Source organism: Thamnophis sirtalis, unplaced genomic scaffold (assembly GCF_051295495.1).
Source record: "Thamnophis sirtalis isolate CommonGarterSnake01/CBP01778 unplaced genomic scaffold, rThaSir2_p1.2 scaffold_3, whole genome shotgun sequence".
Lineage (NCBI taxonomy): Eukaryota > Metazoa > Chordata > Lepidosauria > Squamata > Natricidae > Thamnophis > Thamnophis sirtalis.
The window spans coordinates 81,170,067-81,187,370 of record NW_028261383.1 but is presented as its reverse complement, the minus strand read 5'-3'; the positions used below and the strand labels follow the sequence as shown (position 1 = coordinate 81,187,370).

Sequence of the window (17,304 nt, the reverse complement as noted above, 5' to 3'; positions counted from 1 at the left end):
AATAGGACATAAAGTTGCCAAGATTGAGAAACACTGGTCTAGGTGGACATCAAGGTTTTAATGTGTACCATCTCTACATATACCGCAACATTCATTGTGTCATTAATATTTTTGGTAAACTGCAAATTGGGCATTATAAAGAGTTGGGGGAAAAAAACCCAGGCCTTTTATAAGACAGCTAGATTTTAAGGTGGGAAAGAAAAAAGTGTACTTTTCAAATAAAACTCAGGTCACTATCACAATTCTTAAGAGAACAAATAGCTAGGCTGTGTAGAAAACATTCAGGTTTTTAGGGTCAGCACTGAAATTCTGGCCAAGATCCAAAACTGAATTTTCCTCTTCCATCAAATAGGAGATAATGCATCAGAAGGAATAATTAAGTAAAACCACTCAAGGAAAAAGCTCAAACATTACTGTGGACAGTACAAGGAAGCCCTAATTCAATACACACTTGGGACGAACAAGAAAAATGGTTATACAGGAACAGAAAAGAAGCTGGACTTAATGAGTCAGTGGTATAATAACACAAACTGTATTCAGTAGGTTCCATATTTAATCTTTCCATTTTAACTCCAAAGGAAGCACTGCAAAGTTTGATGGCCACAACAATCCAACTCAATCAATAGCCTGCATCATTTAGAATGAAACATTCCAGACATCGGTCTTCCAAATAAGAACAGACTCGCCCTGATTCTGTGTGTAAAAAACCAAGTTTGAGGATCAGCTTCTTGTTTTCACCTAAGTTTACACCAAAGCCTAATTATGGCAGTCTAAATTTATCAACTGATGGCACTTCTTTCAGATTCTTTATTTAAAGTTCAAAAAGCCACACATGCATGAATCCATGAATCCATTTTTCAGGAAGAATGTTCTCAGATTCTAGGCAAGCAAAAAAAAAAACAACCGCAACACTAACCAGACTGAATTTTCAAACGAGTAACAAAATCCCTTTCTGAGCAGTGATAGGAGCTCACATTATTTTTTTCCCTATTTGTTACGCTGTGCAAATAAATTTCTGCCCCCACCTTCCAGTAACACTCCATGTATGCCAGAGGATTAAAAACTGAAGTCAACAACTGAGGATCGGCATCCACCCAAACTACCAGCGTGCCTTTGATTTCCCTTAATGCAATTATAGTACTACAAAGTTATTTTATTTTCTGAGAGAAAAAAGTATCAATATAGTATGGTGCATGGTGCCATAAACAGACAACTCTCCATAAATCAGAGGAGGACAAAAAAAAAAATCAAGTCTCCTGTAATAATTTCCTTTAAACAAAAACAGTAGTATTTTTACAAATCAAAAGTATTTATTTATCTATCCAATGTATATAACTGCCCATCTCACAAATGCCCATCTCATGTCCTAGTGAAGTGTGAAATGGTTAATAGATTTTTAAAGCTGCCTTAAGGAACAGTACAGACTTAAGCCTAAGCCTGTATTCTAACCCAGGCTTCCCAAGAGCATGGAGCAAATTCCTTGTCCCGACAAAAACCCCTTTTATTAATTTATTGTGAATTCTGCTCATTCACATCCAGCAAAGTCTTTTGAGGGAGGATTTACAGTCACAGACCTTATCTGGCTTGAAAAGCTGACAGGCCTATACCTGCAAAACTTGGCAAGGAGTCTTGGAGAGTCACAAACCAATTAATTGTCTCCTGCAAACTCCACTCCCCTTTCGCTCCTCTTTTATTTCCTCTGGGAGAGGCCATTCATTGTCCACCTGTAGCCTTACTCCCAAGTCGACACCTGTCCTTTAGCTGTTCCCTTCGTCTGGCAAACTCTGTGCATGCGCACAGTGGGAACAGGCTCCAACTGTTCATCTGCCTCACTGATGTCTGACTCTGAAAGCATCTGATAACTGGCATATGGCTCTGCCTCTGACACAGAGCCCTCATCAGAGCCTTCCCCAGACTCCCGGACTGGCCCATATTCCTCCCCAACCTCCTCATTGTTCAAATCTGCTACCAGCTCCGCTGGCCGCTGGTGGGCCACAACAGCTTGCTCCTCAACATCCAGACCCTAAGAGCTTCTCCAGTACTGAAAGTCATCTTGGTTGGCTTTAGGCCAAGAGACGTAACTGGGCATCTTCAGCATATTGAGACCATGCTGTCGGATCACCTTGACTGACAGCCTCATGTAAATGTCAAATAGACAAGAGGAAAATGCTGTGCCCCGAGGAACACCACAAAACAAAGGACACTGATTCAGTCTCTCCCCTCCCTCCCACCAATGTTGACTGGAACTGACCACAGAGGAAGGAAACCACTGCAATATAAATTCTCCTTCTGATCCCTGAGGCCAATCCTAAAGGTTACCATAATGATAGCATTTGTACTGAAAGCTGATGAGAGATAAATCCAGGAGAGTTGTATTGCCCTCATTTTAGTCCCAGTAGATGTGTTCAACAAGCAGAAGCAATGTTGTTTCCAGTGCTGCATCCCAGCCTGAACGCGTCTTAAAAGATCATCCACATCCTCCATATTTATCAAAAAGTTCAAAACTTTCTACCAGCATAGATTCTCATATGGTCTTTATTTGAGTTTGCTGTAAAAACCTGAAGTATTATGCACATTTAATGCGTTACAGCTGTGTTTGGAACTTTTGAAGACGGCGGTGTGTGATTGTGAAACTTTGATCAGTGACCCTTTTAGTTAACATATGAACCTACATGCTTGAGCCTACTCTGAATGGCAGTTGCTCATGAACAATTCAAGCAGGAGGTTGTCCCCCCCACCCCACCCACCCCAGCCTTCGTACTTGAGATTGTCTCTGAATCTACTGCACCGTAAAGTACAGCTGTGCAAAATTTACCATTTCAGGAACAGAATATTAAGCAGACCTCTGGAATGGTCCATTTCCCCTCTGGACCATGCTAGCTGAGCCACACTAGGGATAGTCTGGAGATTTTCTGAAAGCAGTTTATGGTTTTCTAGGCTTAATACTTTGGACAAAACAAGATAAACTTGTTTATCTTTAGAAGAGCCGAGGTGGCGCAGTGGTTAGGGTGCAGTACTGCAGGCCACTTCAGCTGACTGTTATCTGCAGTTCAGCGGTTCAAATCTCAACTGCTCAAGGTTGACTCAGCCTTCCATCCTTCCGAGGTGGGTGAAATGAGGACCCAGACTGTGGGGGCAATATGCTGACTCTGTAAACCGCTTAGAGAGGACTGAAAGCCCTATGAAGTGGTATATAAGTCTAACTGATATTGCTATTGCTATTATTCGTTGAAAGACAAAGTTAGTTTTGCAATTCCCTCCTCTAGTAGTAGTACTCAACTTACGACCAGAATTGAGCTCAAAACTTCTGTTGCTAAGACATTTGTTAAGTGAGTTTTGCCCCATTTTATGACCTTTCTTGCCACAGTTCTTAAGTGAATCTCTGCGGCTGTTAATTTAGTAACAGGGTTAACTGAACCGGTCTTCCTCATTGACTTTGTTTGTCAGAGGTTTACAAAGGTGATTACGACCCTGGGATGTTGTGACCATCATAAATCTGACTCCATTACCAAGCGTTGAATTTTGATCACATGATCATGTAATGGTCATTGAGTGTGAAAAATGGACATAAGTCACTTTTTTCAGTGCCATTGTAGCTTTGAACGGTTACTAAATGAATTGTTGTAAGTTGAGGACTACCCGTATTCTGCTATTTTGTATTGTCCCTTCGTAAGATAATCAGTGCGTCATAATGAGAAGATACAGTACAGGTAGTCCTCAATTTACAACCACAATTGAGTCCAAAATTTATGTTGTTAAGTGAGAAATTTGTTAAGTGAGTTTTGCCCCATTTCTACGACTTTTCTTGCCCCATTTGTTAAGTGAATCACTGCAGCTGTTAATTTAGTAACAAGGTTGTTATCTGATTTCCTCACTGACTTTGCAATGTCTCCAGGGACATTGCAGCCGTCAGTCCGTTGTCAAGCATCTGAATGTAAACCACGTGACTATGGCGATGCTGCGATGGTTGTAAGTGTGGAAAAACGGTCATAGGTCAGTTTTTTCAGTGACGTTGTGACTTTGAACGGTCATTAAATGAACTGTCGCAAGTCAAGGACTACCTGTACAAAGCAAGTTACCGTATGTTTCAGAGTATAAGACGCACCAAGGTTTTGAAGAGGCAAATTTGAAAAAAAAGTAGGTAGGTAGATAGAGGGATAGAGAGGGAGAGAATGAAAGAGAAATACAGTAGGTAGGGAGAGAGAGAGTGTGTGTGTGTAGGTAGGTAGGTAGAGGGATAGAGAGAGAGAGAAATAGAGAGAGAGAGAAATACAGTAGATAGGTAGGTGTTTCTGCTGGCACAGCACTTGATCAATGTAATTCTCATCAATCAGTTAAAGAGCTTTCCAAAAGGGGGGGAAAAGTTTTTGCACTCTACAAACCTCCCCAAAATGGCCCGTTTTTCAGGAAAATGGGCCAGGTTTTTTTTTTTTAAAGGCATAAATAGCCTTTGGGAGGCTTGCAGAGTGCTTGGGTGGGGGGGGAAATAAGCAAAAAACAGCCCGTTTTTCGCAAAAACAGCCCCATTTTTTGTCAAAAAAATTACATGCATAGCCTTATGGAGGCTTATAGAGTGCTGCTGGGGGCTGGGGGGCAAAAAAAACGGCCCATTTTTTGCTCATTTCTGCCCTTGACAGCCCCCAGGAGCTCTCTGAAAGCCTCCATAAGGATATGCATGGCCATTTTGGTGAAGGGGCGGGGCTTCGGGTGGCCAAAAATGCTGTCTTAGATGTATAAGGCCAGGGGTGGGTTTCAACCGGCTCGCGGCGGTCCCTGCGAACCGGTTGGTCGGCGAACCCGGAAGTAAGTAACTTCCGGGAACGGCGAAGGGCCCACCCGCCCGCCCGCTCTCCTTACCCGGTTTTGATGAGTTTTGCGCTTCCACGCATGCGCAGGACGCATACAGCGCCTGCGTGATCCTCCAGGAGCAGCTGGAGCATCGCACAGACGCTAGTAAGCATGCGTGCACGAGGTCGCCGCCGGCCCCGTTCCAACCGAACCGGTTGGAACGGGGCGAGAAACCCACCCCTGTATAAGGCGCACCCATATTTTCAGCCTCTTTTTTGAGGAAAAAAGGTCCGTCTTATACTCTGAAAAATACGATAGGTCATAATTTCATGCCAGAAATGTTTTTCATTACAGTGGCACCATTATGAAATCCACACAGTCATGCAAATAATAGATGAACAAACAAAATTCACTGAGGACGAATGAGCACGACCTTGTTCCAAGCATTTGAAGTCTTTTCACTTACAACCAAGCAAGACTTGCACTAGTAAAGGACAGTCAAGAAAGCAACAGACAAAATCTTACTCCTCACCCAACGTATGCCGAAGATCTTCACACTGGCTGATATGTGGGAACTGGAGCATTTGACGCCATTTCTTACTCTTGCCCTTCCGATTCCCACCTCCACCTACGTGAGGCAAACAAGAAAAAACACCAATAAAGAAGTGAGAAAACCAGAATTCACTATTTATACATATCCTGTTGTTACCAATTGTCGCTCACTATCAGATCAATCAGTGGTCAAATCTACCCCACCTTTTTTTTCTGAGCAATATGTTATCTAGAACATTTCCAAAGGAGACTCTGCAGACACGAACGGTGAAAGTGCAACGGTGAAGAGCTTCGTTAAGATGGTTAAGATCACGGACCATCTCCCTGTAAATAACCTTCAGTGACACAATGCACTGAAATATGATCTCCAGGATTTTCTTCCATATGACAATTGCAGGTAAACAATGCACTCTACTCAGTGCCAAATCCTGAATATGCGAATGGCGTTGCTTTACAAAAGAACACGTGCCAAAGGACAGGAAGTTGTAAGCTTTCACCCCATAGGACTGTGCAGAGTTTCAGATCACATGTGGAGTGGACTGCACAGGAGCATAAATATAGCACCTATCTGTAATTCTGTGAATAAATCACGTCTCTGGGACTGAGTAGTCCAGCCACAGAGGGAAGCCGTGTAATTTTGGGAAAATATGCCACTTCTTAAAAGAACTACAGATTGATGCTATAGTCCCGTGATGGTGAACCTATGGTATGCGTGCCAGAGATGGCATGCAGAGCTCTCTAGGCTGGCATGCATGCCGTCACCCCAGATCTCTGTGGCCTTTCTTTCGTGAGCTTCTGTTTTGTTGCAAACGATGAAACAGAAGCTCATGAAAGAAAAAGATCTTACCTCCCACCGGCCAGCTGGTCTTCGGATTTCTGCTGCGCATGTGTATGTTCACGCAAATCATGCATGTGCACATTCGTGCATGTCTGCACATAGCCAAGCATGCACACCTTTCCGTTTGGGCCCTCGGTGTCTAAAAGGTTCGCCATCAGTTCTATAGTCACATACTTCAGGGTACCTAATCCAAAGTGTTTTGCACAGCCTGTGAAGTCAATTTGTGGGTTACCAATATATTGATCAGGTGAGTCTGAACATTAAATAAGGATATGGCCTAAGCCTAAACCAGGGTTCAGCAAACTTAAACACTCAAAGAGCTATTTGGACCCATTTCCCACAGAAAAGAAAACACCAGGAGCCACAAAGGTCCTAACTGGAAGCCCCCTGTTCAATTCTGGAGCTGACCGGAAGTTCAGTTCCCCCACCATAGAGTCTCCTCCTAGCGCGGTGTACTTTCTCCTCTACCTGTCATAACCGAAAGCCCTATCAATTGTGGAGACAACTGGAAAACCCTCCCCTTGCCATTGCGTCTTCTCCTGGCGCACTGTGCTTCTCTCCCCCCCCACCGGAAGCTCCTCTCAAAATTGTGGCGCTGACTGGTGACGGAGCCGCAGCAGAGGTAGGGGAGAGCCACATGCGGCTCCAGAGCCGCAGTTTGCTGACCCATGGCCTAAATCAAAGTGGCATTATATAATTTACAATGCTAATAAAAAGAAATTAAATTGCTGACTTCCACCGAAATGCTCTTGGGTGCTATGATGGATATAGGAATTCGAAACTACTTCAGTTTCTATATGTACCACAGGGACATGCAGGCTCTGCCTCCCCTGTCATCATGAAAAGAAAAAAATGTAAAAGGAAAAAGGCAAGAGCTGAGGTCAGGCTGAGCTAGTTGCTGCCAGAGTCACTGTGGATGACTCTGCTTAGTGCTTAACTGTTTAAAAAAGCCTCTAAAAAGTGCCCTCTACAGGAGGCAACAGGAGAACGATGTACCTCATCTAATCTGGCGTTTTATGATCACTCGAGCAGAGTTAAGCAAGGGTTAAAAGCCAAAAAATTCCTGACGTAGATGAGGCACGTCATTCTCCTGCCTCCTCCTGTAGAGGATGCTTTTTAGAGGCTTTTTTAAACAGTTAAGCAGTAAGCAGATTATCCATGGTGACTCTGCAGCAACTAGCTCAGCCTGACCTCAGCTTTTGCCTTTTTCCTTTTACATTTTTTTTTCTTTTTATGCTGGCAGGCAAGAGCAGAGTTGAAATCCTCTCTGAAACAGCTGGAAAAGGTACGTGTGGGTCGGAGGGAGGGGGAGGAATTCAAACTTCATCCTCCTGGTGCAACTTTGTGTGTGTGTTTCTGTTTGTGTGTGTGTGTGTTTGAGAGAGGGGGGAGGGAGCATATTGAGACAGTTCTTTAGTTTATGCACTATGTAACACTCTAATACTATGCCTTTGGGTCTTCTGAAATTTTAATTATCCAATCATAAGCAAAAACAATGTTTTCAGTAGAATGAATTTCCACTTCTACTTACACCTGCAAGCCAAAATGCTGCGAGTGGTATTGCTAACATGGGCTGAGGAGGAAAACCTAAATTTTCTGAATCCTGGTGCAACTGTGTGTGTGTGTGTGTATGCGTGTTTGAGAGAGGAGGGAGGGAGGGAGGAAGGAAGGAGGGGAAGGGAGAAGAAAAAGAAAAAGAAGGAAACTTATTTAGCAAAGGAGAAAAACAAATGCTGTCGCTTTAAATCGGAATTGAGCAGGCCTGGCTGTGGAATTCTGGGAGTTGAAATCCACAAGTCTAAAAAAATTGCTGCCTCACCAGCCATAAACCTCACTGCACATCACTGATGTACCAGCAATTTGTCATTCGGTATCCAGCAATCACTTTCCCCCCACTTAGGCCTTTTTATTGTCTTGACTTCCAAGACAGCATTGACCCATACAGATGCTTTGCAGAAAAAGATTCCTGCCCCCTATCCCCCCCAACACCTCCATAACCAGGGGATGTCAAACTGAATTTCATTGAGGGCCGCATCAAGGTTGTGTTTGACCTCGAGGGGGCAGTGTGGGTGTGGCTAGGGTGGGTGATGCCAGCTCGACATCATCCATGTCAGGGCCCAAGTACTCTGCCAGCGAAAACAAGCTCCTGAGCTCTGTTTTCCACCGTGACAGCCTCCTGCAACCCTCTGCCATTGAAAATGGAGCTTGGGAGGGCCGCAGGTGACCCTCATGAGCTCCATTTTCGATGGCAGAGGCACCGCAAGCCAGTCCTGTTTCTCGGGTGGCCCCATGGGCCACAACTAAGCATGTGGGCCAAATCTGGTCCACGGGCCTTGAGTTTGACATCCCTGGTATAAACTATACAGATTGTTATAGCCTTAATATTCTTACCGCAAAGGAATCAGAAGCTGGGAAATACTGATGTGCAAGACCATCTAATCAGAATATAAATCAGGATTTAAGTCTAATAGCTATTCGTTTACTAATACTATACTAGTAGTCATTTGATATATACTGTAGTCATTTCTCTTGCAATGCTTATATTTCTAAGAAGGAAGCAAAAGGGAAGTTTACTCTTAAGAAATATCTGTCAGCCCAAACCTTTAGTAATGAGCCAGTATGGTTAAACTGAAATAGGCTGGCCAGATTTCCTGTGAAACTCTTTTAGAAGAAGATTTAAATGCATCTATAGAGTGGAGGAAACAACAGTCAGCTCAGCTGCATAGAAGTTAGAAACTATCTCACAAACTGAAGAAACTGTGTGTTTGCTATTTTTGCAGCTTATAAAGAAAATCCAGTTCTTTGTACCACCAGCGTTCAGTCCATCCCTTATGCAATCAACTGAAATGGATTGAATGGAAGATGAGCAACATTTGTAGAAAACAAAGCTCCATGTTTGAAAGAAGTTACAGTACAGCTCACATTATTATATTGAAAAGAGAAGCCTAAGCATTGACATTAGAGATGATATTTAGAATTAACACAGCGTGGTTCTGAGACTCATTTTACTGCTGTGGCTGATCTCAGGAACTGAACTTGGTTGACCCGGGTTATTGCTTAAATGGGGGACCACCTTCAAATTCCAAGAATCTTGGCTAGATTAGGAAGTCAAAAAGAGACCCTGGAACAATAACAAATCACTTCTTGAGCACTGCTAAGAAAAATGTACGAATTAAATCTCCCCAATTTGAGCTTGATGGTATCTTTACCTTTCCTGGAAACTTAACCATGGGATACAGAGAGCAGGAAAGGAAAGAATACAAAAGACTGATCTGTAGCAAACTCTTTTCTTTCTTATTAGAGAACAGGCATTGCTTAAAATGGCACAAAACAATTGTACCATACGATTGACTATACAAATCTAGGAAGGAAGTGAATCAAGGCAATGGGCAGCCATCTGTACAATATTCTCAACTGCAGCTCCATGAAGGGAAACGCTAACTAGCACCAGAAGTAAATATTCCTTATAAAGGTCTATGTTGTAAAGGTTTTACCAATGCAAGGCTCCCAGTGTGATCATTTACCAAACCCCAGCAGCAATCATTATATTTTCCTTCCAAAGGAGAAATCCATTGTAAAGAAAAAAGAAGACAGCATCTCAGCCATTCTATTCATCTTATCTCTGTAGAACAGTCAGCTACCATGGCAGAATTGCCCAAAAAGGGAGAAAGGTCCTCCAATTTCTCCTCTAGTAAAATCTTTACAAATTCCTTTTAGAAAACATTTGTACTGTAAATAGGATTCACTATGTACATAAGGAAGAGCTGAATAAAAGCAGCTTAGTTTTTGTAAGTTATTTTGAAGTCTAGAGGGAATTAATGAGAAGAGAGCCAAAAGAGAGATGTATCATAATGATGTACAAAATTAATGTTGTTTTCTTTGATGAGCAGAAGAATGTTGTTTTCTTTGATGTAAAATCAGAATGTGTATGTATTGCTGAATGTATGTATGTATGTGTGTGTGTGTATGTGTACACACACACACATATACTGTATGTATTTATATGTATGTATGTATGTATGTATGTATGTATGTATGTATGCGTGTATATATATATATAAGCACAAATACAACAAAATGTAACAAAAAGGCAACAGTAAAAATATTGGGTTTCTTTGGGCATACCGGGGGTTGTAAAAAAAAAAATCTAATAGATACCTTTCGCCCTGGCTTCGCTGATAACGGATAAGAGCCTGTGGCCTAATGGCTAAGATGTCTGCCTAGTATGTAATATAGGCCAGGTTCAAATCCCAGTAAGGGTATGGCTAGCTGATGAGAGCTAAATAGCTTGAAATAGATCTATACTAGTCTCCCTTTATTTATTTATCAGCACAAATACAACAAATGTAACAAAAAGGCAACATTAAAAATATTGGGTTTCTGCCTGGATGGTCTCTTGTGACGAGCCGAAGGACAGAGAATGGAAGTAGTGATCTTCCTCCCATATTTGGGTATACCGGGGGTTGTAAAAAAAAAATCACACATATATATATATATATATATATATATATATATATATATATATATATATATGTGTGTGTGTGTGTGTGTGTGTGTGTGTGTGTGTGTGTGTGTGTGTGTGTGTATACATACACACATATGTATATGAGTACACACACACACACACACACACACACACACATATATATGAATACACACACACTTATATGAATGAGAAAATATCGCTATATGTTTAGCTATCATAAAGTCTCCTTCAAATTGTGATTCCTTGCACGTTAATAGATACATGATTGTATCAGGCCAAAAACCAAGTATGACACGTGATAACTCTCCGAAGCTGAGTTCTTTATTGTTTGAAACCGACAGACAAGAATCTTGCCAGACTGAGCACTCTAGTAGCTACATCTACAATATTCTCTGTTAACTATTAGAGAAAGGCTGTCTTCATCCTTTTTCTCTCACATATGCTATCTGGGTTGAATTGCCTCTTACTCCTCTGCAATGCTCCCCCTCCCTCCTGGGGATCTATACTACATTCCATCATATAATGTTGGTTTATGTCCATAGGACCTACTAGTCAGGGGTGGATTCCGGCCGACTTCACTGACTTAAAAACTAAAAAAAAAGATGATGAAAGCAGCAACCGGGGAACTGGTTGGGGGATGTGGCAGGCCTGGGTTCCAGTGATCCAGGCTGCCATAACACTACTCGTTTGGCTGAACTGGGCCGAACGGGTAGGAATCCACCCTCTGCTACTAGTGCTGCATTCAAGATCACTTATACAGTTTGGAACCCCATTGCCTCAGTTCCATCTTAATATTGTTGCATCTCAGAGTTGGGAATTTTAATTCTCCGCCCCCCTCCCCACCACCTCTCAGAATCTTCACTGATACGGCTACTAATGTAATTATTTGCCATTTTGAAGCAGGAAACATAGTACTGTAAGCTCTGTAATAAGCTTGATTATGTACCTTTGAGTCACTGTCAATTCTTAAGTGACCACACAGATTTTCTGCTTAATAATCTGTCCAGTCTTTCTTCCGATGGTGCACTCTGTAATTGAGTCCAATCATCTCCCTGCTGGCTGCTGGCTCTACTTCTCTTTCCTTCTATCTTTTCCAGTATTAGAGTGTTCTTCAGAGAGCTAGGTCTTTACATAATGTATAAGATAATTTGAGCTTGGCTATTTGTGCCTCGAGTGAGAATTCCAGGTTGATTTATTCAATGAGCCAATCTTTATTTTCTTGACTGTCTTTAGTATTCTGAGGAGCGTTCTCCAACAACAAAGTACAAGGTTGTCAATACTCTTCAAAGTCCAACTTTTGCTTCCACAGAGTGCTATAGGGAACACCATACTTGCTCTATAAGTATAGACTGAACATGGCAACTGAACATTTTTTCCAAGGCATTCATGGCTGCTCTACCAAGTGTTAATCTACATCATATTTCATGATTGTTTGTTCCTTAATTGCTGATGGTTGATTGCACAAAGCAGAAGCTATCCAACCCTTTTGACATCTTTATTGTCAATTTTAAGGCTGGTTTTTGTATCTATTGTCTTTAGTTTGATTTTATTCATAATAATTTTTTTTCACTGTGCTCTTTGGCTTTTAAAAATAAGCAAACTTAAATTCCCTCCCAAGCCCAGGAAAGAAAGAAACACCAAGCCCTCTTTATTTGCATGATTATCCCATCTTATTATTTTGTTTTCATCAAAATATTAAAACAACAACACTCAGAGGTTGCCTAACCCTCTTGTAGTGCAAAATTGCTCCCAGCAAAATGCACAATATTGACCAATATTGACCATTAGATTAAAGATACTTTAGCATAAAAAGGTGAAGATTTCATAGACAGATCCAGCACCAAAGGTAAAGAAGAGGTTAATCTCTAAAGAACAAAGTGTTAGTTTTCCTAAAAATATGTCTGTACAAAAGATAATTTGAGAACGTGTTTAGCCTTGATGGCTATTTTTAATAAAGACTTTCTATACAGAAAAATAGTTTCATTGGGAGCCCTCAGGACTTGGTTTAAAGATGGGCAGCTACAGAAATGTTTTAAATTAGAAAAAAAAATCAAGAATTTATATGCAGGTCTTATACAATAACTAAACATTTATTTACGGTATTTTGCTGTATGTACATCTGCCGCAAAACAATAGCCAGTGAACTAGTATAGTACTACTGTTTGTTGTGCTCAGTGAACAGATTTGAACAATGGGCCCTATCCAACAACATGAAATTTAATGTGAAGAAAAGCAAGGTTTTACACCTGGTCCGGAAAAACCAAAGGTACAAGTACACATTAGGTGAAATCTGGCCCCAAAAACAGTAATTGTGAGAGGGACCTTGGAATCCTAGTGGACGATCACTTAAACATGAGTCAGCAGTGTGTGGTGGCAGCCAAAAAAGCTAATACAGCCCTTCCCTGTATAAACAGATGCATAGAATCAAAATCACCTGAAGTATTGGTACCACTTTATAAAGCCTTAGTGAGGCCACATCTGGAATACTGCATCCAGTTTTGATCACCACATTACAAAAAAGATGTTGAGACTTTGGAAAAAGTGCAAAGAACAGGAACTTTGATGATTAAGGGCCTGGAGAAAAAAAACATATGAAAAGCAATTGCAGGATTTGGGTTTGGCTAGTCTAGAGAAAAGAAGGACTGGGGGGGACATAATAGTAGTATTCCAGTATTTGAGAGGCTACCACAAAGAGGAGGGGGTCAATTTAGTTTCCAAAGCATCAGAGGGCAGGACAAGAAACAATGGATGGAAACTAATCAAGGAGAGAAGCAACCTGGGATGAAGGAGAAACTTCCTAACAGGTGAATACAATTAACCAGTGGAACAGTTGCTTTCAGAAGTTGTGGATGCTTCATCACTGGAGGTTTTTAAGAAGAGGCTAGACAGTCAGTCGTCTGAAAGGGGATCTCGTGCTTGAGCAGAGGGCTGGATTACAAGACCCTCAAGGTCTCTTCCAGCTCTATTCTAATTGAGTATTGATTGAACAGAACAGAACAAAGAGTTGCTTTGCAAAGTGAGATGTGTGGCATATACATCTAATAAATAAACAAATAAAACAGACCTCCAAGTTCTTTGGATGCTTTTTCCTACAAACTACCAGTTTTCATATTGGGCTGAAATTGGGGTTTCTCAAATATCTTAAGAATTCTAAGCTTATTTAGATAGCTACTTGAGCCATCTCAATGCACTGCATAAAACATATGGAAATAGTAGATCTCTGTGCCCTATAAAGTGCTTTCTGTTAGAATTGTAGCATAGCGATTTTTCATTGAGATAAATGGTTGTACCTGTGAGACCATCTGTACATAGAAACCTAATGTTATTGTATCTACTTTACTCTTTATAAATCTCCTTATAAACAAACTTGTGCATTTCAGATACAACTCCTGGCAGAGTACACTATGCAAATGACGCACATGGCAGGGGCCGGGTCTGGTTGTCTCACAAATATCCATACTTTTTCAAAAGACTATGTCTTATAAAATGTATTGTCCCATCAGAACTAAAGTTCTATCTCTTCCTTTGTCAATGTTTATCATTGTTACTCCTATACAAAAGAAGAAATGTTAAAATACATTAAAAACTGCAACCTCATACACTTATCAAACTGTATGATTCAGTGGATTTACTATGGAACAGATATTTATAAGACTGCATATTTAATTAAGGTCGAGTCTTGATAAATACATAAACGTCTAGTCAGTCACAGACATTTTCTGCTGCACTTTTAATGGACACAGGTTAAATTATATCCAGCTGTATTTGGACAATGACTGACATAGAGAAATAATCTAAATCTACTGCCTGAAAATCTTCCAGACCTAATAGCATGATGTCTTCTTTAAAAAAACAAACAACCCATAAGTATTTTATAGAAGATAATGCCATAGCTATTATTTCAAACGTAATACAAACTGTTCCCTCTTTATGATCAACTTAAAATTATGCACTGTATAATTCTATACCTCGATAACAAAGCATTCTGGCAATGACCCAGACATTTTCTTATCCCAATTCAATTTTCTACAGATTTTAACTTTCCACATGTTTCTCTTTACTATCCCAAAACATTTTAGTGGCAATTGTTCACTATATATGTCAATCCCTTCCTACGATTCAGGTGGTTTAATTAATAGGGGTGTTCAATTCTATAAATTTTATGTTTATTTTCAAGATTTTTTAAAAGTCTAAGCAGAATCTTAGTTTTCATACAACTTATCTATCAAAATAGTATCAAATAGTATCAAATGAGGAAATGCTGTTCTGAATAAAAGAAATCTAGATTTTGTCATATAGAACTGTTAGAAGTTCCTCTTTATTTCACAACGACATTTTGGACACTTTCCTATATGTGCTTACTTAGAATGTTCAGTTAATATGAGGAGTCTTGCTTATGTTGAAATAATATCCATACTTTCCTGAGAGCAAGTCCTAATGATATATGCACATTTTCTAAATAAAATAAAGTTTAGTATGCTGCCTTAGTCTGAGTAATTGATTCTCATTTCCCACAAATTGTAAATACAGCAAAAATAATCCTATAAGACAATATAAATCCTATATAAAAGCAAAGGCACCTTTAAGAAAATATGCTTAAGGGTAGATGGCAGAATGCTAAAAGAACATTTTCCAGCAATAAACTTGTAAAGGAAACATCAACATGACCTTTAATGCAAAGTCATTGCCTTAACAGAAGTTAATTAAAAAAAATTATCCCATCAAGCTGTAAGAACTTAGTTGCTGAATTCAGAATTCAAACTGGCATTCAATGTGTTACTTGTGACCATAGGAATTGAATCAGAAGAACCAAGAATTTCACAAGTCAATAAACCCTCCCCCACAATAAGCAGAACTGAAATAGTTTGGTAAATTCATACTTATAGCTCTATACAGATTTGCATACAAAGCCTCACAGTCATATCAAACCTTTTACAGAGGACATATATTATATGCATACGTCTATCATACCTACAGATTTGCAACGGCACCCACAGAAATTGTTGTGGCCTGATCCACATATATTACTAAGCTTTAAAAGTTTCATCTGGTAAATATAGTATGTCAGACTACTCTAGCTTGTTCAATGAAACATGATTAAATTCTAGGTTAGTTATATGAAAATGAAAATGAAATCTGACAGAAGCATACTAGTTTAACAAACTTGTAGGGATTCCCTCAGAATTGGGGTTGTACACTGAGGCATTTCTAAGCTCCTTCCAAGCATGGGAAACACACTCTTGAGTTGATGCACGGCTTCTGTGGATACCCTCTTCCTGTTCCGATTAAAGTCCAGAAAAGTTAACAGTTTCAAAAAAGAAGAAGTCAGAGCATCTGGATGGTATCTCACTCCAAACTACAGTTCCAACACCACAACCAATACAGCCCCTTTCATCTTTTTCTCAAATTACAATATCTATACTTGTTTTCACCACTTCGTGGACAGCTCCTCCGCCAGGCCTAATAAACGCCCCCCCCTCTTGGCTGCGAGTTGGTGACTCAGAAGCTCTGCTGCCTCGTCTTTCTGACAGCCGGGCAGCCGAGGTTGCAAGAGCTCTCTGGCCACCCGCGCCGCAACTTCCTTCACGCCGGTGCTTTTCGAAGAAGCATCATTACCTTCCAGCCCAGCCTCACCTCCGCCCGACCACTCACGCCGGTCGGGCTGGCCCTCGGGATCTTCCACCGCCGCCTTGCCTCTGAAGACCACCGGGTCCCCTGCCCACCTTCCCAACCTACCTACCTACCAGCCGGTCAGAGCACAGCTCCGCTGGCCACCCCTTCCTCCGAAGAGGCCATGCATTGCATAAGGACCACGATGGCCAGACAGGAGAAGGGGACGCTGGGCCAGGAAGGACCAGCCCTGGCTCAATCCGGAGCATGCCCGGGGTTCCTTTCCCGGCCATCCCCAAACCTTTCCCCAACAGAGACCAGGTTCTCACCCTCGCGCGCCTTGAGCAGCACCGTGTTGGCCACGATATTCTCCAGCTCCATTGGGTCCAGCCCGAGGCGCCGCCGCCGCCGCCGCTGTCACCTCTTCCCACCCAACCGCTCTCATCCACCCCCCACCTCCGACCGCTTGGTCCGGCACCCAGCTACTGTACCTCCATTCTTAGCCCGCCTACTGCCTGCTCAGCTCGACCAATCCCCGCGCCAACATAGCCCGCATCGGTCCCTAAATGGCCCGAGGAACTCCCCCGCCTCCACTCTGCCCTTCTTTCTCATTGGTCGCCGAAAAAAGGGGGGGAGCCACATACAAGGCATGGGCCGCAGGGTGATTGGCTGAAACAGTTTCACGAGGCGGAGAAAGCTCTTAAAATAAGGGAGCTGTCGGTCGGGTCATCATGGCAAAGACTTTGGTTGAAAGGGTTGGGCTTACTTCTCTCAAAAATGCAATTGCTCGCGAAGGAGGCTAATCAGAGAGTAACAGGTAGCTTCAGAGGTCATGAAACAATAATATCACATATAGTTCGCCTATAGACGAAGTGGAATGTCGAGTGGGTTTCAAGGCTTTTCGCTACTTGTGTAACTTAAAAGTATCTCTATTGATTAGGACAGAAGGAGAAGCCTGATCTCAGAGACAGATGTAAATAACAAATGAAAGCCGCAATCGAATTTTTGGAGAATTGCTTTAGATAGAATT

The 17,304-nt window shown here is 41.5% G+C and overlaps 1 protein-coding gene across 1 annotated transcript in view; it reads right to left on the bottom strand.

Moving 5' to 3' along the window:
• Positions 1-16,740, bottom strand: part of GRK6 (G protein-coupled receptor kinase 6) — a 41,013-nt gene extending 24,273 nt beyond the window's left edge. The window contains exons 1-2 of the mRNA XM_087709315.1: positions 16,604-16,740; positions 5,321-5,416 (exon numbers count right to left, since the gene is read on the bottom strand). Of these exons, the coding sequence (XP_087565441.1) occupies positions 5,321-5,416; positions 16,604-16,655 (148 nt within the window). The 5' untranslated portion in view covers positions 16,656-16,740. The remainder of the gene's footprint in view (positions 1-5,320; positions 5,417-16,603) is intronic.
• Between the last annotated feature and the right edge of the window lie 564 nt (positions 16,741-17,304).